Source organism: Artemia franciscana, chromosome 5 (genome assembly GCF_032884065.1).
Source record: "Artemia franciscana chromosome 5, ASM3288406v1, whole genome shotgun sequence".
In the NCBI taxonomy this organism is placed as follows: domain Eukaryota; kingdom Metazoa; phylum Arthropoda; class Branchiopoda; order Anostraca; family Artemiidae; genus Artemia; species Artemia franciscana.
Window position 1 is genome coordinate 22,556,671 of NC_088867.1, and position 26,808 is coordinate 22,583,478.

General features: G+C 35.2%; 2 protein-coding genes across 2 annotated transcripts in view; one reads left to right on the forward strand and one right to left on the reverse strand.

The window, feature by feature from the left end:
- LOC136027118 (calcium-activated chloride channel regulator 4-like) overlaps nucleotides 1–9,469 on the reverse strand; it is a 50,720-nt gene extending 41,251 nt beyond the window's left edge. The window contains exon 1 of the mRNA XM_065704072.1: nucleotides 9,275–9,469. Within this exon, the coding sequence (XP_065560144.1) occupies nucleotides 9,275–9,448 (174 nt within the window). The 5' untranslated portion in view covers nucleotides 9,449–9,469. The remainder of the gene's footprint in view (nucleotides 1–9,274) is intronic.
- Nucleotides 9,470–12,282: 2,813 nt separating this feature from the next.
- LOC136027119 (ORM1-like protein 3) overlaps nucleotides 12,283–26,808 on the forward strand; it is a 62,826-nt gene continuing 48,300 nt past the window's right edge. The window contains exon 1 of the mRNA XM_065704076.1: nucleotides 12,283–12,307. The gene's annotated coding sequence lies outside the window, so the exon portion shown is untranslated. The remainder of the gene's footprint in view (nucleotides 12,308–26,808) is intronic.

The following is a 26,808-nucleotide window of genomic DNA, read 5'->3' on the forward strand; positions in this document are numbered from 1 at the left end:
CCTTTTCATACACAGAAATATTTCTGTTTCAAGTTTTAATGTTGCTCCTTACTTTCAGTTAATTTTTTTTTTTGTATTTAATTTCTAAACTTTTTTGAACTAATACAGGCTCGAATTTGGCTCACCGTACATGAAAAACTAAAACCAAATTTGCAGTTAATTTTGGAAGATTTATTACTATTATAAACTTTCCCCCCTCCTCATTGCCTTACTTTTTACGCTAAAACTGTTGTCACTTTAAAAAAGTTCCCTATTCTAATTAAAAAAGCCCCCGTTTTTTAATAAACGCTCTTAAAAAATTGGGACAAAAGGTCAAACTTTAGCGTGAAGAGCAAGGTATTAAAGACACGGTTCATATATGGAGGGAGAAACCTTCCCTCACATGGAAATACCCTTCGGCGAAATTTCATCCGACGTAAACCTTCCCCCCGTCAATTCCCTAAAGACAGTTCCATCCTCGCTGAAAATCCCCCTTCATGTAAAATTACTTGCGGACAACTCATCCTTAAAAATTCTCCTTAGCATTCTTTCATTTGAATAAGACTTTAATCTCTAATCGGTTTCTCGATCACTCCAGAAATAACCCCTTCCGTGGAAATTATTTCTCAGTAATCAAAACACGCGGAAAATAGCCCCTAGGGCCTAGATAATTCCATCGGAACATCTCCACATGAAAATTGGCAGAATCCGTAATACTTCCGGGCCGACACTGATGTTTTCAATAATTTGGGATTTGTTATTAAAACATTTAATATTCAATTTTACTACTACTATTAACAACAACTCATCACAGCACCAAACTGCCTGAGGCCTTTGACAAATTTGGGCTATACATTTGCACATTAGAGAGGGGGGAGGGTAAAGTATAGCAAGTCTGCATGCTAAAGGTGTTAGGTACAATTATTCTGCATATTATGAAGTAAGAATATTTTTCTGACTTCAAACTGTCCAAATACTTTAACACCCTCCCCCTCCCTATGCGCAAATATATAGCCCAAATCGTATATTTCCCATCTATTCTGTCACTTGTCTTTGTCTTGCCTCGCGCTAAGCTGAAAGAAACTAACGAAAACACGGGTTTGTTCTCGAGTTTTACACAGCGGAAACTTGAGCGAGTGGGGGATAATACACAAGTAACAAAATTCCTTCCCCCTGCGAAAAAAAACTCATATAGAATTCTCAAATTTGGAAAGGCTTATTTACCACGGGGGGAGGGGGTGCTTCCTGGGGGGTATTTTCAGCGGAGGTACTTTACTCGGGGGATATTTCCCGCGGGGGAGGGGGGGGGAACGCTTAGAACCATGAGGAGGATATTCCCTCCAAAATAATTTGCGCTTCATGCTAAAGTTATTTAGAATTTTCAAAAAGCTTCTTATTCTAATTTAATGAACCTTGTGTTTCACTTGTTGTTCGTAAATTATTGGGATACAAAGTTATACACTAGCGTAAAGAGCGAAGTATTTGAGAGGGGTCATCCCCTACATCCCACCACTGAATATTCCCCCAGAGAAAATTCACCTTCCCGAAAAATGTCTGTTTACTTCCCAATAAAAATGCTATTCGTAAGCAAAAGGTAATAGGCTTTTCTTTTTTAACTAAAGAAAAAATTTTAGTTAAAAAAATTTAACTAAATTTTTTTTTAACTGAAAGTAAGGAGCAACACTAAAATTTAAAACGAACAGAAATTATTCCGTATATGAAAGGGGTTGTTTTCTCCCCAATGCCTTGCTCTTTACACTAAAGTTTGACTCTTTGTCATAATCTACTTTTCACAACAATGAAAACTTTAGCGTAGAGAGTGAGGCATTGAGGAGGGAACAGCCCCTTTTATATACGGAATAATATCTGTTCGTTTTAAGTTTTAATGCTGCTCCTTACTTTCAGTAAAAAAAAATGTTTTTTAATTAAATTTCTGGACGTTTTTCAACTAATTCAGGTTCAAATTTGGCTCACTGTACACGAAAAATTAAAAGAAATTGCATATTAATTCTGGGAGATTTATTCCGTATATGAAAGGTTGCCCCCTCCTTATTACCTTGTTCTTTACGTTAAATCTGTTAGCAATTTAAAAAAAAGGCTTCCTATTCTAATTAAATGGCCTTCGTGTTTCAGTAAACGCTCTTAAAAAATGATTCCGTCCATCTTCCACCTTCTCAAGTTTTCAACTCTCCAGTTTAGCATTCAAATGCTCCTGAAAAGTATTCAACTGTTCCTAAAAACCCTCTCCCGATCTTCTAGGACTATTGTTTCAATACTACCCCCCCCCCTAGAAAAAAACAAAACAAACAAAAAACACGCATTCGTGACCTATCTTCGGGCAAAAATACCAAAATTCCACGTTTTTACAGATAGGGACAGGAAGCTTCTACAGTAGGGTTCTCTGGTACGCTGAATTTGATGGTCTAATTTTCATTAATATTCCTTGAATTTTAGGCGTATTCACCTCCCTCCTTATTTCAAAAATCGGGTAAACTTTCTTAGGCCCATAACTTTTGATGGGTAACACTATGAATCCTAAATAGCTGAAATCAGCAAAATAATTTGATTCTTCCTTTAGTTCAGGAATTGCAACTAATCGAATGAAATAGAGAAGGGAAAATCAGAATTTCTCGTCAATAAAACTAAAAGTAATGAAAATCTAATTTGCATGAGACTGGACTCTTATTACCTGAACGAGGTTGGATTAGCTTAAATACTTTTGGTTTTCTTTTTTTTATGGGAGGGGTAGGGGGGGGGGGGGGTCAATCGTTTTTTTTTATATTTTTTTTAAATGTTGTTTCAAGTTTTCTTATCTCTTCTTGTACTGTTCTTGTTGTTCCATTCTTCTGGCTTTGTATTGCTTTCGTTTTTATTCTTTTGTTGTACTAATATAAATGAATCTATATATCTTAAAACGAGTTCAGCTAAAATTGAATTTGTAAATCAAGCTTAAAACGAACGAAAATATTTACTATTGTAGCATAAATGAAACCCAAAACGAACAGAAACTAAATAAACAATTATAGCAAACAAACATACAACACATACTAACACAAATGAAAAAATTAACCTTAAAACGAATAAAGCTTTAATTAAATATGCGAATCAATATTGAAACGAGAAAAAATCAATCAAAGAAGAGTATGGGTACTACCTCCTTGCCTAACTGTAAAAGTCTAAAACCTATTGCGTCATTGGAGCTCTACTGAAAATGGTGCTTTATTAAAAACATGTTCTTACGTACTTGTTACAACATTAAAAATATAAATGAAATTAGAGTAAAATCAAATTTTGAACTGACTCGCGTTTCAGCAGATGACATCATTACATACCAATTATTTAGTTTAACCTTATTTCTTCCCAATACTGTTCACGATACATTTAGTTTCACTACAAACAAGAATTTAGCTACTGTTCCTTTCCTAACTTTAAAAATCTAAAGCCTACTGCGTTATTGGCGCTTCACTGAAAGCGAATTATATTGCAAATATTCTCTTTTTCAGTTATCATAGCATTGGAATGAAAATACATATTGCACTAATCAAGTTTGACTTATTTCATTTTATTTATTATACAAAGAATTATATTTTTTCAATTTTATTTAATCAATTAGGATTAACCTTTAGCCTCCTTATAATATATTAAACGCTAAATGCGTATTAAATGCTTCAATACCTTGAGGCAATTAAATATTTCTTCTTGTACTAAAAAAAATATTACATTCAGATGCGTACTGGTACAGAAATTTTAGCTCAGTACGCCACTGCACTTGTTGGCTGTTCTAGCAGACAACAAGCTGACCATAATCGATGAAATCGGGTTCCAATCCGGGTTTTTAGCCTGTTGATCGTTGACTGTTGATGTTGTTGACTATGTTCTGACTGTAACAGAAACATGTTTAATCTAAATTTTCCAAAATGTTTATACAATATTAAAATCTGACTTTAACCTTTATTTGAGATGTCATTCTTAATCGCAAATTGTTTCACAAGGGCTGCCAATTTATTTTGTTCAGTAGCAGCGATTTGACATTCGGATTGATAAGAAAGTTCCAGGCGTTCATGAAACAAACGTAAACTTGAAGTTTACACTCATAATACAGAGATAGGGGAGGTGTTCATTGTTATGCTGATTAATTGCAGAGGCATCAATTCGTGGAAATTAGAGGGTCGGGGGAAAACATAAATTTATCAACATCTTGGGAGCATTTTTTATTCAGAGGAAAAACCAAAAAAATAAATTGTCAATGAAAATACTAAAACGCGGACATTATGGTTCGATTCCAACCATAGGTTTCAATAAAAATTTAAGGCGACGGATAAGAAAAATTACATACATTTTAAATACGTAACAACTAACAGCTGAGCTTGTGAGATGGCAGGCATAAAAAGAAGAACAAACTGTTGCGTAAAGTCAAAATTTCCTGAAAGTCAAAATTTGAACCACCAACTAATAAACAAAACAGGGTAGACATAACAAAATTAGGTCCTTTTAGGCAAAATTATTCTTACTGTCATTTTGGTTAAACCTAGGCCAACTGACAGTACTGTATAATGAGAAATGCCCTGTTGGTTTCAAATGGACTTAGTACGACAATACATGGTTGTTTTCAGAGCTGAAGATTAGTGATTGGCACGGAGTACAACATATGCAATTTTCAAAGAGTTCATGGTAACGAACTGTAAGTAAGGAGCAACTTGGCCCTGTAGCGGTTTAGTCTCATAATTTGGGGTGGCAAGATATACCAAGGTATATAATTTAATGAAGGAATTTAATGTCAGAAAAACTAGGGGGCAGTTCCCCTTCCCCTACCCCCGTCTAGAGCTGCGATTAACTCGGCCTAATATTAACTGAAACTATAAAACACGGTATTTTAATAACAATTGATACATCAAAAGAATTGGATTTTTATTCCGATTCCAAATATGTAAAACTCATTAAGCTTAATGTTTTCCATCGAAAGCTAGGAGTATGAGGGAATTTACATTATTTTTGAGAAAGAGGAAAACGCCTCCAAAAACCAACAAGTCTTAACGTAAACAACGCCATCAGATTCAGCATATCAGAGAGCCTTGCTATAAAGGTTTCAAGCTCCAATATACAAATATATGGAATTTTGTTTTTTTTTGTCTTTTTTTTTGCCAGAAGAACGATCAAGGATGCGCCATAAATCTTTGGTAACCTTTTATTTGGGGTCTTCAATTGCCTTCAAATGGCTCAAAGAAACTCACGGACTTTTTGAATCACCCTACCATTATTTCATGACTATTTACCTTAGTTCTGCCCGAAGATGGAGGGATGAATGATAGATTATCTATCAACAAGTGAAATGACATCATTTTCATACATTTCTGAAAAGGGCCTAGGCCAGCTTTGCCTCTCACTCTCAGTATTCTTATTTTGCCTCTCACTATTTTTTTGCAGTTAGTAATGGCTCTTAGCTTTTTTATCACAGTCCAACAACTTGATATTAATTCAACATCAATTTATCACAGGGTGATCGTATCGAACTAATGGCTCCATAAGATCAGGAGAGGGCTCATTCGAACAGAAATAAAAAAGTTCTAGCGCACTTGTTAAGTGAACAAAATAATTGGAGGGTAACTAGCCCCCTCACACACCACTCTTTTCCTCGGAGTCATACAATGAAAATTGTGAGATAGCCATGTTCAGCGTAGTTGAAAGGTAAAACAGTCATGCCTCAGGGGATGCCATGATCCCCCATAACCCTTGGGAAAGGGGCTGTAAGTTATGAAATTTGCCTATTGTTTACATGTAATATTTGATATTGCGAAGTAAACAGACATTTTTCGAGGAGTGGGAATTTCCTGGGGGACTTCCACGGGGATAATTTTACGTGGGGAGGGAAGCTTCTAGGGAAAAGCTTCTTAGGGAAATTTCACATGGGGGACTTTGCCAGAATTCCTATGCAAAATTCTTTTCATTTATCTTGCTTTCTCTTTGCCGATTCAATTTTACATGCGGAGGTGTTCCGGAGAAATTGTGCTGGGGAAATTTTCAAAGGGGTTGGAATTGTCTGGGATATTTTTCTGTGGGGGGATTTCCCGCAGGATATATTTTCCATATGATAATTTTCCCGTGGACAATTCTCTATGGCAGAATTTTCTACAGGAAAAATTCTTCACGGGGAAAATTTTCTGTGGGATAAACTTCCCTGAGGGGATTTCCAGGGGTAATTTTCCGCAAAGGAGGGACTTCCGGTATGATTTGAAAAACCGACTAGAAATCGATGAAAAAGAAGTCGTTTTTTTCATGCGACAGTAGGCTAAGGGGAATTTTCCAAAGGGAATTGTCCACCAGATATTATCTAGGGGGAATATTCAGCAAGGATGAAATTGTCGGCGGGAGGAACTCTCCCTGGAGGAGTTTTTGTGGAGGGGATATTCCAAAGAGGGGAGGTAGATTTCCCGGCAATATCTGAAAAACGTTCAGACAGTAATCAGAATAAACAAGTATTTTTTTCAACCGAAAGTAAGGAGCAATATCAAACAGTTCGTGGTAACGAACTGTAGTAAGGAGCAACCCGGCTCAATAGTAACCACAACTCTAAAAAATGGAATTTTGATACCAATAGCTACATCAAAAGAATCACATTCCAATGCTGATTTTAAATATATAAGTTTCATCAAGTTTAGTCTTATCCATCAAAAGTTACGAGCCTGAGAAAATTTGCCTTATTTTAGAAAATAGGGGGAAACACCCCCTAAAAGTCACAGAATCTTAACGATAATCACATCATCAGAAACAGCGTATCAGAGAACCCTATTGTAGAAGTTTCAAGCTCCTATCTACCAAAATGTGGGATTTCGTATTTTTTGCCAGAAGGCAGATAACGGATGCGTGTTTATTTGTTTTTTTTCCAGGGGTGATCGTCTCGACCCAGTGGTCCTAGAATCTTGCAAGAAGGCTCATTCTAACGGAAATGAAAAGTTCTAGTGCCCTTTTTAAGTGACCAAAAAAATTGGAGGACACCTAGGCCCCCTCCCAAGCTAATTGTTTTCCCAAAGTCAACGGATCAAAATTCTGAGATAGCCATTTTATTCAGCGTAGTCGAAAAACCTTATAACTATGTCTTTGGGGACGACTTACTCCCCCACAGTCCCCATGGGAGGGGATACAAGTTACAAACTTTGACCAGTGCTTACATATAGTAATGCTTATTGGGAAGTGTACAGACGTTTTCAGGGGTATTTTTTTTGGTTTGGGAGGGAGAGTTGAGGTGGGGGAGGGGCTGGAAGGATCTTTCCATGGAAAAAATTCTCATGGGGGAAGAGACTTTCAATGAAGGGGGCGCAGGATTTTTTAGTATTATTTAAAAAACAATGAAAAATAAATACGAAAAGTTTTTTTCTACTGAAAGTGAGGAGCAGCATTAAAACTTAAAACGAGCAGAAATTATTGCGCATACGAGGGGTTTACCTCCTCGTGATACCTCGCTCTTTACGCTAAAGTATTTTTAGTAATTTCAAATATTTATTCTACGGCCTTTGTGATTCAAGGGTCATTCTTAAGGAATTAGGACAGAATTTAAGCTTTAGTGTAAATAATGAGGGATCGACGAGGGGTGAACTCCCTCATATACGCATTAAAAACATACGAGTATAGAAGTTCGTTACGTAAGTTAATTCGTAAATTACGTATATTTTTTACTAATAAAATGTTCGTAAAAAAATCAAAAGTTCTAGTTGCCTTTTTAAGTAATCAAAAATTGGAGGGTAACTAGGCTTCCTCCCTCTCTCCTTTTTTCTCAAAATCTTCCAATTTAAAACTATGAGAAAGCCATTTAGCCAAAAAAAAACACATTAATATGCAAATTTCGTTTTAATTATTTATGTGCGGAGAGCCAAGATCAAAACATGCATTAATTAAAAAACGTCCAGAAATAAAAAAAAAACAAGTTTTTTAAAATGAAAGTAAGGAAACTTATTAAAACTTAAAACGAACAGAAATTACTCCGTATATGAAAGGGGCTTTTCCTCCTCAAAGTCACGCTCTTTACGCTAAAGTTTTTTATTGTTTTAAGAAGTAGAGTTAAGAGAAAGAGTCAAACTTTAGCGTAAAGAGCGGGGCTGATGTGATCTGTTGTCAAAGTGCAGCGCGCCACCACGCTGCTTATTCATTGAAAAGTGATTTTGGAACAGCGCTGGAATTCTGTGGCCACATATAAACTGTGTACCAAGAATGGTAACTGGGGGTTCTATATCACGTTTCTTTTTCATTACTTTTAGTTCATCAGGTGCGTTTTTTTCAGTTCTTCCGCTATTCCTGAATTTTTGGGGATTTCCCCGAAAGTCTAGCAAAATGGAGCGGCAAAAACGGCTGAGCCTAGAAGCAAAAATACACCCCTGTTTGTACGTCTCAACTATGTACCATTTATTCCTTCAAGTTTTTTCAGGGGGAAAACCTAGGCATTTAGGTCAAGAATATGGGGACTATCATGATAATATCTAAGCAATACAGGAGAAAGGGCGAGTAAAATGTTACTCCAAGACGCGTCAGAGAGACCTGCTGTAAGAAACTTCGGAAATTAAAATGCCAACTATAGTGACACAAGTACTGCTATTTCGCAGTCATATATATATATATATATATATATATATATATATATATATATATATATATATATATATATATTTTACTTATGCTTCCACACTAGCAAAGTTATTACCAGGGTCTATGATATTCCAAATTTACCGTTTCCGAGGATATATATATATATATATATATATATATATATATATATATATATATATATATATATATATATATATATATATATATATATATATCCTTTTTTTACTTATGCTTCCACACTAGCAAAGTTATTACCAGGGTCTATGATATTCCAAATTTACCGTTTCCGAGGAATTTCACTTTCTGAGTTTCCTTGTTTCATAATTTTTAGGCCTGTAACATTCTCCAAATTCCGAACTGTCAACTCAGATGCAGGCACAACAAAAGAATCCAAGCTACTTAGATTCCTGTTAGAATTTCATGATGAACATCTTTGTCAAGGAAAAGCAGTGAAGCATAAACCAAATGATCGCATATGTGAAGCAGCAAATCTCACTGAAGAGATTTTGGCAGCAGTTTTTTCTGAGGAAACGTTGGTGAAATTTACAAGCATTCGTTAAATCCCCGCTTTTTTGTCATATCATTTATGCGGACTCTTTCAATAAATTTCACTTACCCTAGTTCTACTTTTTATGAGAAATATTAGAAAATAATTAACGAATTTTTTGAGAAATGCTAGAGGGTTTTTCAATACACTTACTTTTATTTTTTTGATAAATTCCTGTTCAGCCGCAACATCTGGGGGTAAGAAGCTATCACTTATAGCTACAACCAAATTTTCATACCCACCGGGTCCTGTAGGGGGTATGGTGACTGCACTGCATATAGACAATAAAGGAAGTAAAAGGATAGAGGATAACTTAAACAAGGACATTTTTTATGAAAAAAAAAACTAAAGAGGGAAATCAATTTTTCACATTCTTATAGAACCGAAAGATTAGTCTTATCTTTGAATCAAATGGAGATAAGGAATTTTCAAATGACGCACATCGTTTCCTGTCAATCCTTATAACTTCCCGTTTCAAATACTAATTTCGGTAATCCATGCAGAAGCAAAAAAAAAGCTTGGCGTGAGACAAAACAAAGAGAAGTGACAGAATAGATAGAAAATATATGATTTGGGCTATATATTTGCACATTAGGGATGGTGTTGGGGGTAAAGTATTTGGACAGTGTGAAGTTAAAAAACAATTCTTACTTCATAATATAGAGAATAATTGTTTCTAACACATTAGGAAGGCAGACCCTCTGTAATTTTTCATCAGAAAAAATTCGGGCATTACCCCAAATACTGCTTCTTCGAAGAGCAACTTCTTTGCAAAGTCGCTGAAGCTCCATATCAAAGTAGGCACACGTATAAGAGAATGTGGTTAGAATTTTACCGAAAGTTTTTATATACCAGTCTTTTCAAGCTATATCAAAGAGTTTAACTTAAAGCAAATCTTCAAAATTTCTTTAAAAAGATACATAGTAAAAAGTGCATCTCAAATTTTCAGTTAATTCTAAGAAATATTTAAGAATCTCTCTTCGCATTTAATAATAATTTACTATTTTGAATTCAGGTATTATAGCATTTTTCTCCTTTTCTAAAACATCTGGTCATCTTGAAAAAAATACATAAGTGCAAAAGTATTTTTCTCACAGAATGCATACACTTTCAAAATTCGAGGTGTACACCTGATGACAGCACAAAAACCTACATTTATGTATGGCTATATAAATTTGAAAAGTAACTTGGAACTCCTTGCTTTTCTGAAATTTTTATGCAGGCCCACATTGCAGGGTAAGGTCGGGCTTGCACTTCTTGCTTTTAGCATGTCCATTCTAGAATGTTACTGACTTCAACTATGCAGAATTTGGGCACACTTTTTCATTATTCAAATTAATAGTGTTATTTTTTGCATAGGTTTATTTCTTTTTATTTTATGAGAATATTCAGAACTTGGCTACTTTACCACAGGTTTTAACGTGTCTATAGATATTCCATAACAGCTAATAGAAGAGGATACCAGGTCTTAAGAAAAAATTGATGAAAGTTCAGGGCAAGTGGGACCTTAGTGAAAGTAAGAAACAGTGTCCTGGCTGTGCTTTTCTCAAGTCCAGTGTTTTGAACAGCCAGGATGCATCTTTTGAGGGTTTTGAGTCCGATCTGTTAGCTTATAGAGCAATTACTACAATAAGTATGTGTCATACGAGCTTCCAGGTCTTTTTTCTTCTTTTTGTTAAGGTGCAGCTTTATATTTGTAAGCCGACCGTTTTAATGACGGTTTGTAACGATAGAAAATCGCCCAGGGAACCCACTGTGTGATAAAAGCAGAAAATTTGGTGATACAAAGATTCGAAACAGCAATATTCTGTGTACGGTTACCCGTTCTATCCCTTTGTGCACAAAAATCTAATTTCTGGATTTGTAAGAGTTCTCAGGAAACATGAAACAGTTTAAATAATGTTTCCCAGTAAGACCAAGCTGTATGTCTACTCTGCAACTATGATCCATGGTCACATTTCTAGCAACACTTCATTGGGCTTGCCAACTGAAGTCGACCTCATATATAAGATCAGTAGGAAGCAGCATAACATAGATCGAGATTTCAAAATTTGGCAATTTCCCAAACCTTAATTTTTGAAACTATTGACCAACACAAAGAAAAATTAAATATGCATTCTAATTCTGCGATCCATTTTCGTAATATTATTGCTGTATAGTGATAAGAAACAACGCAAATTGTTTCCTTTTGAAAAAACCGTAATTATATTGGTTTAGTGAGCTAAATTAGCTTAAAAACATGATAACACTTATATTCTATACTGACTAATATTGTTGCATTTTGTATGTTGAAAGATTAATTATCCTGGTCGTTTCTCAGCCAGTAAGAGATATCTGGGTCAATCCTCAGTGTTGCGTTACTACTTGCGTCTATGGCTTTACTTCTTGATGATTTACTGATCTACAGTGGTGGACAAGTAAGGATTAGCAGGATGATATAAACTTGCAAGTCAGAGGAAAGACCAGGCCCGGGCGAATAAAAGGACAACATCACCTTCATTAACAGCGGCGTCATTCCATAGCGCCTTTGGTTTTGTTGAGAGGGTAAGGGGCAAACCACTGAATTAAAATAATACATATGGATAATTCAACCCCCCTAAAAATAACATAAACACTAACGACATAAAAATTTACTTTTTTTTAAATTCCTGACTTTACCCTCTGGAATATCAAACTGGTCCCAAGTAGAGGTTAGAAAAGCATACATCTATAATTAAAATCGAACTATATTTTATAAGAAACTGAAAGTAGTCAAGGCTTTGTCACCGAGTCGGAATAATCAAAAGCGGAGTATGTCCCTGCTGGTACTCTCAAATATTCTCTTACCAAAAGAATTTGTCAAGGCTACTTATCATCATAACTGAGAGATTACTTCCCAATAAATGAGATCTGAATGATAAGATGCTTATTTCCCCTCTTTTTTCCAAGGAAATTGTAGATAATTTGTAATTTTGGGTTTTGATTCCACACATTGTGCATCTTAGTCTGCCATCTGGGGCCAAACAACAAGCAGATTCTGTTTACTTCTTGATGATTTACTGATCTACAGTGGTGGACAAGTAAGGATTAGCAGGATGATGTAAACTTGCAAGTCAGAGGAAGGACCAGGCCCGGGCGAATAAAAGGACAACACCAGCTTCATTAACAGCGGCGTCATTCCATAGCGCCTTTGGTTTTGTTGAGAGGGTAAGGGGCAAACCACTCAATTAAAATAATACATATGGATAATTCAACCCCCCTAAAAATAACATAAACAGTAACGACATAAAAATTTACTTTTTTTTTAAATTCCTGACTTTACCCTCTGGAATATCAAACTGGTCCCAAGTAGAGGTTAGAAAAGCATGCATCTATAATTAAAATCGAACTATATTTTATAAGAAACTGAAAGTAGTTAAGGGTTTGTCACCGTGTCGGAATAATCAAAAGCGGATTATGTCCCTGCTGGTACTCTCAAATATTCTCTTACCAAAAGAATTTGTCAAGGCTACTTATCATCATAACTGAGAGATTACTTCCCAATAAATGAGATCTGAATAATAAGATGCTTATTTCCCCTCTTTTTTCCAAGGAAATTGTAGATAATTTGTAATTTTGGGTTTTGATTCCACACATTGTGCATCTTAGTCTGCCATCTGGGGCCAAACAACAAGCAGATTCTGCCAAACAGGATGAGAAAAGACCATAAACAGAGATACAAATAAATCAGGACTTTGTGGAAGGGGATAAAAAGTGAAGTTTGGTAGAGATTAGGACAGAGGAGCAGTGTGAACAGCTGGCACAGCGAGGAGTTGTTAGTGGTAATGGTATATTTTGACAAGATTGAATCAAACAAGTATGCGTAGGTACTGTCATAACATTGTCTAAACAGGGCTAAAAAAAATGACAGGGTCCATCTGTTTCTATTACCAGTCCGCTTATTTTTAGTTCAAATATGAGATAACTCTTTATCAAGGCAGGTAGAGGAGGGATTTTGTGTCTAGCTACCTGTCCCCTCGTCTTCCTGTCATAAGAAATCATAACTTCCTTAATTTTTGAATAAATCCATTATACTTTATATTCAACCCACAATACCGCTCCCCCTGTTTTCTACGTACATGCCCGTCTTTGCTGGAAAAAATATATTCAGTAGAACACAATATTTTTTTTGCAACGATATATCAACTATGATCTTAATGGTAGATCATGTTTTAAATCTCCCCTTGAGACTTGGGTGGGGTGTCTAATAAGCATTCCTTAAACAACGGAAAAAGAAGCTAAAGCGTTACAAGTTCAAAAAAGCTTCAAAGCCCAGTTACAAGTTCAAAGCCCAGTTACTTGTGTGACACAGCATAAACTATCCACATATTTTACCCTGATCTTCTTTTCGGGAAACCCAAGGTAAAAGGGAGGCTAATTTTGATATCCTGGCTATAATTGAATAAAATCAAGAACCTGAGATTCCCGGCAATTATCGATGGAATTTTTGCCAAGGAAACTAAATAATACTGTATATTATCAATCCGACTTTAATTTAAGGAGAATGAACTTGACGAAGAAATAAATAAAACAAAATTGATAGCAAAGTTGTAATAAGGTAATTACAAATTAATAGCTTAAAAAAACAAGTAGAAATACCCATGTAAATGCAACCTTGCTGGAAGAATGATGATGATCAGTCAGTTGATCACCTACAATGAAAACAGTTCCGTTAGAGAAGCTCTCAAAATGGTTTGCTTACCAAAATCAAAACCAAAAGAGGCACTCACGGTTTTAGTTCTTATATACCAGGGAGGGGGGAGGGAACGTGAACAAGAATTACAGTTTTGGTATTTTTTTAGTCGGTCAACTATCTTAATCGGAGTGTAATCTACCTCCATGGGATAGGAATGGAAACCTCATATCTGTTTACGGACTCCCTGACATCGGTTTAAAACTTATAGAGCTTGTTGGCAAACTTTTTCTGCGGTACCTACCCATATCTGCTTGCCCACAACGCCCCTACTTGTTTGGAGCAATTTATTATTTTTTTTATTTTCCTTTTTTGATGTGTTCGTTTCTTTTCTTTTTGTTACTCTGCTCTCTGTTTTTTTTTGTGTGGGTGTGTTTTACAATAATTGTAAATTATTATTATCATTAGTAGCATATTTTTATGCGTTTCCAAGTAGGACGGTAAAAATAAATAAGCAAAACTAATCAAAAAAAACTAGCAATAATTATTGTCACTAAAATATCAATCACCAACAATCTATTGATTCTCAAAGATAAATGCACCTTCAATTAAAAGCTAAACCTTATTGACACCTTATGTTTTAATGTTAAAGAGGCCTGCATAAAGAGGCCTTTTGATCGAAAAATAATATCCAATTTTTTAAATCACATATAGTTGTTTGTCCCCTTTGTAAAGATGATGATGAAGACTTGGATCATTTTCTCCGGAAATGCCCGGTGCTCTTGGATTTACGGGAAATTTATTTGCATGGGATTAACTTGATGCTTCCGGGTATTCTACAAAATAGTAACCCAACCACAATATTTCGAGTGGGAGTAAATATAGATAAATCTTTAATAAGAAGAAAAAGTTTTATATGATTAATTTCTTTTGTAGTTAGATTAGGTACTTTTTGCGTTGAATTCGTTTTTTTGTGCGTGTTCATACTGTTGTTAATTTCCTTGCTTGTTTGTTATTTATTTATATTTTTGTGTATATGGCCCACGGATTGAGCTACGGTTTTATTAGTTTCCACTACTTACCCTGATACTAACCACATCCTCTGGGTCTCATTGCATTTAGTCTCCATTATGTAAGATTCAGTACCATCTCTGGTACACATTTTTCAAAGATACAAAGACAAAACCCTTAAATCCAGTACTGTCCGGGACGCGTGGTCATCTTTTATAAAACGCATGGCTACCCTAAGAATAGTACATTCTTCAATACTAAAACAGCCATAGTATTTCCATGCTAACTTATGCTAAAACATAATTTTTCCATCAGGGTCTGGTTCAATTAGTGGGTCAAGTTCTGAAAACTCTCTAAAGAAATACTGTTCCCATAATTTGGGAGCTTTTAAGCTCCCAAATTATGGGCTTTGGGCTTTTGTTTTTGTTTAGGTTTTGAATTTTCCGCAAAAGTCTTGGGCTGTTAATGATATTTTTAGAAAACGAACATTAGCTCTATGTTTCTCCAGTTCTTTCAAAAACGGCGTCTGGTGGATAAACAGAACTGATTTACAACACCAGCTCTGGGATGGCTGCAGCTTATCCAGATACTTAGCTAAAATTTGGCCTTGTTACAAGCCTTAACAGGTAAAGAATTCTAGAACCAGTACTTCATTTGGAATCCAGGTCATACTTCAATGCGAGTGAAAAACTTGCTTTTTTGTTTGTAATAGGGCGTGTGAAATAAGTGACGCATGCATACTCAAATTCAGACGAATTTCATCGTTGAAGACGGAACCGAATTCTAGAGAAACGCAAATGTTTTTTTTTTACAGTTGCGAGAAGATTATCAATGCAGTACTAGTACTAGAGTATATCGACCTTATTCGGTTAAATGGTTAACCTTATTCGGTTACTGAAAACAAGCACGCAATCAATGTTAGACACTGCTGATACCGAGGGGTGTGTATGTGCAAAATCAGCAGATATGTGTAGAAGAGCACGTTTATTTGGAATCAGGCTAAGAAGCAGAGCCGTACGTACATTGTCACTTTTCCACAAGTCACATTGAAGATACTTCAACAGAACCAAATGGAAGTGCAAACATTTGCCCAATATTCTGCATGCTAGCAGAAACTTCGTTGCATAACTTCCATCTCTATAGTCTATCAGTAGGTATATGTCCACAATGACAGTATTACCCACTTTCACTGCAGGGAAATTATCAGATTAGGTAATCAGCTTGGAGTTAGTATGTTTATCTATTTTTGTAGCAAGTCCACCTGAGGGAACCTTTGTTTTATGGGCTTTTTCGCATATACAAAGTGGAGCACCTGTGATGGCACAGGTGATCAACAGAGAGAAAATTTTCGTGTATACATTTAATTTCTTCAGTAAGGCTAAGTTGTTCTACGACAATTTTTTTTAATGAGACTACCATTTAGGTTCCATGACACGAAGCGTTTCTTGATATGGGGCTAAACTTTTTCGAACAGATTGGATCTTGGGCTTAATAGTCTTGCTTGACGGGCAGTTAGCATGGTAGCAAGTGTGTTTGGTGCTTTGATGGTTCAAACAGCGGATCAGGTTCTGATACCGGCTTTCTTTGGTCGTACTGTGGTAAGTTTTGAGCGCAATGGCCACATTTCTTGGTATTTTTACACCGTGTCGACATGTAGCCGATTTCGTGAAAATTGAAGCAAAGTTTCAAGAGATAAACAAATTCTTGAAATCTCAATCGTTCTGAAGTCAATTATAATTGGTATTTTTGCGACAGTATCAAGAGCATCTCTACTGTGAAAATACAGCTTGAAGACACGTGATTTCACACATTGTACATCCTCCTAACAACCGGCTATTAAACCTTGCATATCCTCCACATTAAGGGACTTGGGAATCCCTTTTATCTATACAAATATGTGTGGGAGTTTTCATTTTTACATTGTAACCTAGATTTTGATTGTGAATTGCTAGCGCCAATTTCTCCACAGTAGCCTTTTGCAAAACAACTACCATTTTTTTTCCTGGTCTGAGTTCAACCTTAGAGGCATCAAGGGATTCATCACACACATATTCTATAAGCGCTTTCCGCTCTAGTGGTGTTTTCAGCGGCGGAGGGTTTGTAACAACAAGAGAGTAAGCCAGCTTTGTGGAGGCGTTTTGTTAGATAGGGAGACTAGTTTAATTAGAAAACTGCAAGTCACCTTTCTTCAACCATTCCATGAAGCCTTCAAAAATATCACTATACAACTGTGACGAGTTGAAGAGGTCGGCTCCAAGCATATCTTGAAATCTTTGATTGCGTTTTTTCGTAAGTTTAGCAACGGCTATAATAAGATCTGCCCTGCGCAGACATTTATTAACTTTGAATTGCATGTCAAAACTGGTCCAAAGTTAGGCTGATATTAAAAATATCATCAGCAGAAGTGACTAAGGGAGATATTGAGGCCAGAAATAATGCAAGACATCTTACACTGGTCCTGACCTTCGAGGATATATCGATTGAAATAACAAGGTGAGGCAATTGCACCTTGGCTGGTTCCTCTCTTAACTGGTACAGTTCTATCCAGCGTCCCTGCCAGTCCGTCTTCCGTAGGAGGCATTTTAATACAGACTCGTAGCTTAGCATATATATAACTTTGAGATCTGATGATAGCCCGATTCACTCCTTTTATCACAGCCCTTAAAAATATAAGGGATGGATCAGAGAGTCAAAGACGTGGCGGACATCATGGCTCAGCAAGACAAGTGAACTCTCTGTAGAAGAAGTATCAAGCAGATTTCTGGAGAGAAACTCTATTAATAACCAGTTTATGTTTTATTCCGACTAGAATTGCTCTCGAAACAAAATTGAACACCGTATTCCAAACCATGTTTTCGTGTTCACCTTCTATATTCATTAAGTCAACGATTTTAAATTCAAAACTCAGCTTTTACAAGAATACAATTACTTCAATCCAGCAAGTAGCTCAGATCCTCAAGGAAGTGAAAATGAAATATAATCCGACTAGTTGAAAACTAGCTCAGTACTGAGTAGTGATATATGAAAGAGGCTACCCCCTCCTCAACACCTCGCTCTTTACATTAAAGTTGGACTCTTTCTCATAGCTCTATTTTTTAAACTAATAAAAAATTTAGCATGAAGAGCGAGGTGTTGAGGAGGTGGGGCCCCTTTCACATATAGAATAATTTCTGTTTATTTTAAGCTTCAATATTGCTCCTTGTTTTCAGTAGAACAAATTTTTTTTAATTTAATTTCTGGTCATTTTTCAAATAATGCTGAGAAACCCATGAGAAACAAAATGGTGTTACAAGATTTTTTAAGGCTGTGTGGCAAAACTAATCCACCAAGATGTAATAAATAAAATTATTTTTCAATATGTTGATAATACAAATTAAATTTTTGTTCTTGGAATTTCCCAAATTTACTATGTACCTTTTGGCAGCTTTTTTCTTTCTTTTTTCACAGTTAAGGCCTGTAGTATTCTATAATATGACATATTTCTCATTATATGTTGACTGTTTGGTTACATAAACTGCTTTTAAATATTCAATCAGGATTTGGTTAATGTTTCCACACAAAGGAGTGAAGGCAAAACATAGAGGAAGTGCATTCAAAATGTGTCAAAAACAATTTTTTTCCGAAATAAAAAGTAAGAATAATCTTCTTATTATGTCTCCTTCACAATAGCTCCAATTCTCACCTTATTGCAAAATAACTCCAATTCAGAAAAAAAGAAAATATAAATATATAGCCTTCAGGAATAATATAAACCTACTCTTTTGATACCAAAGTGCTTATTTCATATTTGTGATCTTTGTTCCAGATCCCAATTTTGTCTAAGGTATAGCTGCATCTTTGAACAATAGCCTAGGTCTTGCTATTTACAGCACATAAAATTAAAGAAATATACCATTTATTTCCCAGCTTAATGTTCTTTTCAAACAAACTAGGCCTAATCACTGCTAGTGCTAATATGGCCTATGTATATTTTTTATTTCATATATCAAAGGTGTTACCCCCTCACCAATTTTTCGCTCTTGGCGTTCTTTAAAATAACTTCTTATTCTAATTAAATGGCTCCTGCATTTCAGGGGGTTGTTTTTAAAGAATTGTGACGAAAGTCAAACTTTAGCGTAAAGAGAGGGGTATTGCAGAGAGAGCAATTCCCCCTAATATACCAAATAATTTTTGTTCATTTTGAGTTTTAAAGCTGCTCCTTATTTATGTTGAAAAAACTTGTTTTGTATTTAACTCCTGATCATTTTTCGAGTAATGCTGGGAAATTGAGCTCCATGGAACATTCCCTCCCTCACAAAAAGTTTTTTAAAGTAAACCTTTTCTCACATAAAATACCCCCCAACTACCTACATGGAGAATACCTCCCGGACAATTCCATCTCTGCTGAAAATCCTCTAAACAAATTTCTTGCAGACATTTCTAAATCACGTCGAAAATCCCCTCCTCGGAAAATTTTTTGTGGAAATACTACCATCCCATGTATTATTTTACGTCAAAATTGAAGTCATATCTTTTCATTAAAAACAAAACAAAATTAACTAGTAACATCTCGATTTACAGGTGAATGCTCTACCACAGGGCTATAAGTTATACATAGCAATTGCAAATGCTATGTGAACAATGTGGGTAAATTATATAACGTTTAGCCCTTTTCCGAGGGTCTTTGGAGGGTCACTTGTTCCCCAAAGACATATTTATTGGACAAATATACAGCTATTCTATATTCAAAAAGCTATTCTGACCAAAGTGGCAATCTAAAAATTTTGATCAGGCAACTAAGGGTGAAGGGGGCTAGGGGGAGGAGGGATAACTGACCTCCAACCTTTTTAGTAACTTAAAAAGAGCACTGGAACTTTTAATTTCTGTTCAAATTAGCCCTCTGCCGATCTTCTAGGACCATGTGCTCGATACAATTCCTTGTATATCACCAAAAGCATAGTTATCAGACCTTTGAATCATCCTATAAAAATGGCTATCCCATAACTTTGATTCCACAACATTGGGGAAGGGGGCTAGATTCCCCTAATCTTTTTGGTCCCTTAAAAAGTACATTAGAACTTTTAATTTCCATTCAAATGAGCCCTCTGCTGACCTTCTAAGACCACTGGTTTTATACAATCACACCTAGGAAAAAAATAAAATAAACATACATCTGTAATCCAGAAAATATAAAATTCTAAATTTTTGTAGGTAAAAGCTTTAAGCCAGTTCAGCAGGGCTCTCTGATACATTATATCTTATGGTGTGATTTTTATTAAGATTCCTTGACTTTCAGGAGGTATTTTCTCCCTTTTTCAAAAATAAGGCAAATTTTCTTTTGCTAATTTTTTTTTATGGGTAACACTATAAGTTAATGAATTTTATATATTTGGAATCAGCACAATAAGCCAATTCTTTAATATATCTATTGATATAAATATTCTGTTTAACAGAGATTTGGTTACTATTGAGCTGTGTTGCTGATTACTACAGTCTGTTACCACAAACAGTTTGATATATTCTCTCACCCCACTTCATTCTCAGAAATATTTTAGGACTGAGCCTTAAAAAAAAAAAAAATTAAAGGGTTTTTCCTGTGCGTGTGTACCCATTAGGACTACACACTGCATTGTTTATAGCTAGGTTATCCCACCTTCAAAATTGTAGCAGTCTGTTACCATTACTACTTTCTTTGAAAATACCAAATCAGTTACCTAGCACCAGTAGCATAATTACAGGATGGAGCATGTAGTATGAAAAGTGCTGAAGGAATGAAAATGCCCTCTTATTGTGGAGATGATAGTTTATCTTGGTATTATCTAGTTCTGATAAAAACTTATGATTTTTTGAAGCTTTTTGTTGCTATTGTCACTCAAGTTTTGCTCTTTCATAAGACAAAGTAATCTAAAATCTCAGAAACCAATCAGAAGTAAAGAATTTTACCAGCTCTGGAAATCAAGCTTTCAAAATAAGTGTAAAATGCCTCAAAACAATTAATGAAACTAAACATCAATAAGTCATTTTTACAGCATATAGGACATATTTGTTCACAAATTTTTTAAGTGGTTTTCATGGTTTTCAGCCCTTTAATCTGGGATGAAAACAAGGAAAAAGGAGGAGGGTGACATGGAAGAAAGAAAGAAAAAGAAAGTAAAGTGTCAAGAAAAGGGCATCGTTGTCATAAGTATTGGAGTTTATGTAGGAGGGAAATATGTCTACTCACTAAGTAGGTAATAACGTTTTCTCCAGAATCTATGGAAACAATGAAAACAAGAGGTGTAGCATCAAACTAACCTATCTTATAAATTTGAGGAAAAAAGGCAAGCTGAGGGAAACGAGTAAGAAAAATCAAGTAATCAAGTATTATTTGTCCATTCCAAACGAACAAAAAACAGAAAACCAACTAGTAGATAAAAGTTCATTTTCAGAAGCATTTGATTAAACAAAAGGAGTGATAGGACAAATATATACTCCCTGGAATACTCCCCCACTGCAAGGTATTTTTCCTGTAAGCTTGTCTAATTAAAAAAATCCTCTTATCTAAGATTTGAAATTATCATGTCAAAAGGCCAGTGTTCTCACTGCTGAGCTATCACATCTTGTAGAAGAGGTCTTTTTCACAGTTTTTGCTGTGCCATATTGCCCATTTATGATGTTTTATTTGTGGACGGTGGATTATACATGAGGGGAGAATTTTGATGTTATGCTACTGCATGGTCAGTGGAAGTGCATATTCTGATACAGTTTGGAGGTAACTGAACATTCAGGAGTGGTAGAATAATAACTTATCATCATGGTGCAGCAAAATAATTGTGTATCATCAGAAATATGACTAGGACATATGAAATTTGGTCCCATACATAGCCTTAAGATATATAATGAATTAAACCGAAAAAAGATAAAATTACTAACACAATGAAATTCTTACTTTATAATATGCAATATATTGAAATTAATTAGATTATCATGTTTACTTCTATGAGTGTCTAAATTTTCAACTCATGTCAAATAGATGAACTGGGGTGGTAACAAATGAGAGTACTTGTATGATAAGCCTCTACCTCTCAAGTTGTTCATTCATTGACCCATTATAGAATCGTTTTTTTTAGTTTCTTTCAGCTTAGCGTGAGAAAAGACAAAGAGAAGTGACAAATCAGATGGAAAATTTACAATTTGGGCTACATATTTGCACACTAGGAGGGGGGGTAAAGTATTTGGCTAGTGTGAAGTTGAAAAGCAATTCTTACCACATAATATGCAGACCCCATGTTCTTTTACTTGTCCGATTGCATTTTCACCTATCCCAGTTTAACCCCATAAGATAACAATAAATACTTATCCGGCCATGTGTCACTCAAAACGCTATTGATAACTACTAGAATAACGACATTTGTCAGATATAAATATATTGTATTGTTTAAAATCATGAAGTTCTGACAAGGAAGGTGCTGGGGCTTTAGGCCTGTTTCTGATTGTACCAGCAAATACACCTTCAGCCACTATTTCCGAGCTGGGTAGCCTAATACTATTTTTGTGGCCAGAAGTTTAATTGTAAGATCAAACAGTAAAATTCTAGTTAATTGACTTCTTGCTATCTTGGAAAGGGTTTAGGTTAGGAAAACAAAACTTTCAGGGATGGGTCTACAGGCTAAATTATGTCCTGGGAAGGTATTTTGAAGTACCTACCTCCTCTCCTTCTCCCTCTAGAGGGCCTGCTTTTTTGCGCAATTGAATTTTTTTTCCCATGTATACTTGTCTATTGAAAAAATTTTCTATCATTAGTCTGTGAAAAGTGTTATTTAAGCTTCTTTTCTAGTTTAAGAAAGTAGTAAGTGTATGTCAATTTATTTTTCTCATATTTCTAGGATAATTAGGGTACTATTGGCCAGTTTCTTAGGCTACTTGGTGTTATCGGCTCGTGGGGATGGACGGGGAGCCCCCTGCACCTCCACACATGACTATCAACAGATGTTCAGGAAAGGACTTGTGCTCTGGCACTCATAGTGATGACTTATGCATGGACAAACAGACTAAAATGACTGGTGCTTATATTCTAGCTAAGGGTTTTATAGAAAATAGAAAGGCAATTATCCCCAGGACTGGCAGAATATTTTTAGGTAGATACTTAACAAAGGAATTTAGTAAACATGAGTGCAAAGGTAATAATGGACTGATCAGTCAACGCCCAGGTCCTGGTGGCAGTGTAGAAATAATAGCAAAAAGTGAAGAAATTGCTTGTAAACTATTAGCTCTAAAAGACCTGAAATTAGAGAATGTAACACTCCTTTTTGAGAGGAAAGATATTAGAAATGCTCAACAAATAAAAAATAAATGAGGTATTGCTTTTATTCCTAAAGGATTTGCTGATAAAGAGGAAATAAAGAGTGAAATACAAAATAATCCAGAAGTAAGTAATATTAGTTTTATGGAAAAGAGAGATGCTATGCAAGAAAATAAAGAAAATGTGTTTAGGGTCATTATTGAATATCAGGGAGAAGTTAAATTCCCAAGAAGAGTTTCAATATGGGGTGCATTTCTATAATGTAAAACAATATGGTGCTACAATGCCAAAAATTTGGTCATACTGCTCTAAATTGCTAGGCTGGTGAAAGATGCCTTCTATGCTCAGGAAAGCATAATTTAAATGAATGCTCTGAGAAAGATAAGAAACCTGAAGATCAAATTCTTGTGTGTGCAAATTACAAGGGCCCACACTCTGCTAACAACAAAAAACATGTCCATTATCATGAGCAAACAGAAGCTCTTAAAGTAGTATATACAAGAAATATGACTTATAAGGAGGCTCTATGCCAAATAAGTAGAACAACAATTCCCTCAACAAGTAAAAATACTGTGGTCAATGAAAATAATATTGAAAGCAAGCAAACCCCTAGCTTAAGTGAACAAAGGACTAGACTGGACAAATTAGAAAAGTGTCTAAATTCAGTTGCCTCTGAAGACAAGTGAAGACTAGTGAAGATATTTTTGGGTTCTCTAAGCCTAAGGAAAGAAAAAGAAATTCCATTCCTGGTTGGAATGCAAAATGTGAAAAAGCTTGGTTGGATAAGAAAAAAAAAAGAGAAATCAATATGCAAGAAATCCAACAATAAATAATAAAATACAGATGAATAGGGCTGCTGCATTAAAAAAAAAAACTATACTCCAAGAAACAAGAGAAGGATGGAAGAATTTAATTGAAAAAAAATTTCAAATAATGTAAATGTAAAAGATATATGGCGAAATTTCAAAATTTAAACAGGCCAAAAAAATCCCCCAAAAATTCCTATTCTCCTAAAAAAGGATGGCATGGTGTTCACAGCTCCAGATGATATAATGAAAATCCTCCTAGATAATTTTATAAAAAATGACCAAGGGTATCAGTATCAAGCATCAACTAATGTAACTACAGATAATCATAACCAACCCCAAATGGAACCATTCACTATTGATGAACTAGAAACTGCTATAAAGAAAATAAGGCCAGGAGCACCTGGCCCTGATCAAATACATAACTTAATGCTTAAAAATTTATCAGAGGAAGCCAAAAATATTCTTCTGATTCTATTTAATAAGTCCATCAAAGAAGGATACACTGCCAAAGATTGGAGAAAGACAACCATAATCCCTATACCTAAAACAGGAAAGGATCCCTCTAATCCAGATTCATATAGGCCCATTTCTTTAACATCTTGCCTATGTAAACTAATGGAACATTTGATTAAAAATAGAATCCTTGGGCTTGTAATAAAAGCTGCACAGAAAGAACAGTTTGGTTTCCTCCCAAATCGGAGCACAACTGACTGCTTAGTTAGACTTGAGGACCAAATAAAACAGGGCTTCAGATGCAAGAAAGATACATTTGCAGTTTTCCTAGACATGAAGTCTGCTTTTGACCGAGTTGACCTGGATAAACTTTTAAAGAAAATAGGGGAAATAGGTATACCTGCCAATTGCATAAATTGGATTTCTAGCTTTTTGAGAAATCGTGAGGTTAGGGTAGCTTCTAGTGGGTATAGTACAAATTTTCAGGTTAAACATGATTTGGTTCTACCTCAAGGGGGAGTTTTAAGTCCTATTTTGTTTGTAATTTATTGCAGTGATTTGGACATATCCATTCTACTTGGCTGCAAAACCTATATATATGCTGATGACATTGCCCTGGTAGCAACTGGGAAAACACCTATTATTTTACAGTCAGTGATGTAAAAAGCATTAAATAATGTTCAACAATGGTGCAGTGAGAATAATATGACACTATCACATGAGAAAACAGTTGGTATGCTTTTCTCAAAAAATAATAATACTGCAGTACTACAAGTAAATGTAAATCAGCCTATTAGGCTGGATGATTCTTTCTGCTATCTAGGCCTAATTTTTGATAGTAAAATGACATGGTTGAGACACATTCGAGTATTTGTTAGGCAATATTAGGAGTAGATTAAACCTTATAAATGTAATGTGCCTAGGGAAAAGGGGTGCTCTTTTTAAGTGTCTTAGTAAAATTATAAAGGCTGTTATTGTTAGTAAGCTTGATTATGGTAGCTTCATATATGGTGATGCTAGTCAGAAGAACCTAAAAAAATTAGATACAGTGTTCAATAGTGTACTTAGGCGATCCATTGGCTGCCTAAATAGTACCCCTATTCCCAGCTATGATGATTGAATTGGGGGTGAGCACGCTTAAACTACAATGTGACAGGTTGCTTGTGAAGTATTTCACTAAAAAATCTACTTTAAATGAGGATATAATCAAGATGGAAATTATAAATAATTATAATAGTGATGTTAGCTTCAAGGATAGGAATACTCCAGCTTTTTATAGGTGTAATAGTTTGCTTTCAATAGAGTGCCCAAATATAGTACCCATTAATGAGATAGTTTTTGAGGATAATATATTGAATAAGCTATGTGCAATAAAAAATAATGTGTATTTTTGTGTACCTGATCGTGGGGATAATAATAACTTGACTTAAACATGACTGGCTAAGACAAACTGATCACTTAAGAGACTATATACAAATTTTTACTGATGGTTCCAAGTCAGATAAGGGTGCTGGCTGTGCAGTGGTGGTCCCCAGTATGTCAGTTTCATGTAGTTTTAAGTTACCAGGCAGCCTGTCTATTTTTTCAATTGAGATGATTGCTATATACAAGGCATTGGAATTTATTAAATCATATGGGTATGCCCAGAGTTGGATGATATGCTCTGACTCAGATCAGCCCTTAAGGACCTGATGAATGAGTGTGAACCTAGTCGTGAATTAGTTTGTAATATCCACCAAATAGTTAGGTCATTAGAGCTTGTGGGAAATAATATATTTCTAGTCTGGGTCCCAGCACATGTGGGAATTGTGGGAAATGAATCTGCTGATAAAATGGCAAAGTGGGCTATTTTAAATGGTCAGAGTATATGTGTAAAACCCACTCAAAATGAATATTTTACATGTATTTATATGGTGTTATGTGATAGAGAGACTAATAATTTTAATAAAAGTTGCATAAATCCAATTTTAGAACTTTATGACTATAAGGCACCACCTGATGAACTTGTGCATGATGTTAGATCTGTTGCTGTTACTGTTTTTAGATTGAGAACAGGTCATGCTGAAACCTGTTCAGTTTTACATAAATGGGGGAGAGTTAGCTTGCCCTTCTGTGATATTTGTAATGAGTATGATGATGTTAGGCATATTCTCATGAAGTACACACAATATGAAGTACAAAGAAATTTATTTAGAAACCAAATTATAAAGTATTTTGGTGCTTTCACAATGAGAGCAATCCTAGGCCAGGCTAAGTCCCCTAAGTGGGTCCATAGAAAGACTATGTCGTTGTTGACCAAGTATATAAAGAGTTGTAATCTACATAACATTCTCTGATTTTTTTTTTTTTAAGTTATAATGTATTGTCTTTTATATTCATTGCATTGACCTTTCTTTTTTGTATTAATATTTCCATTTATAGATGTTTTAATTGTAGTAACTGCATTAACTTTTATTTTTATTGTATTGACCTTTTTATCTATTTATTTATTCTTGTATTTTAG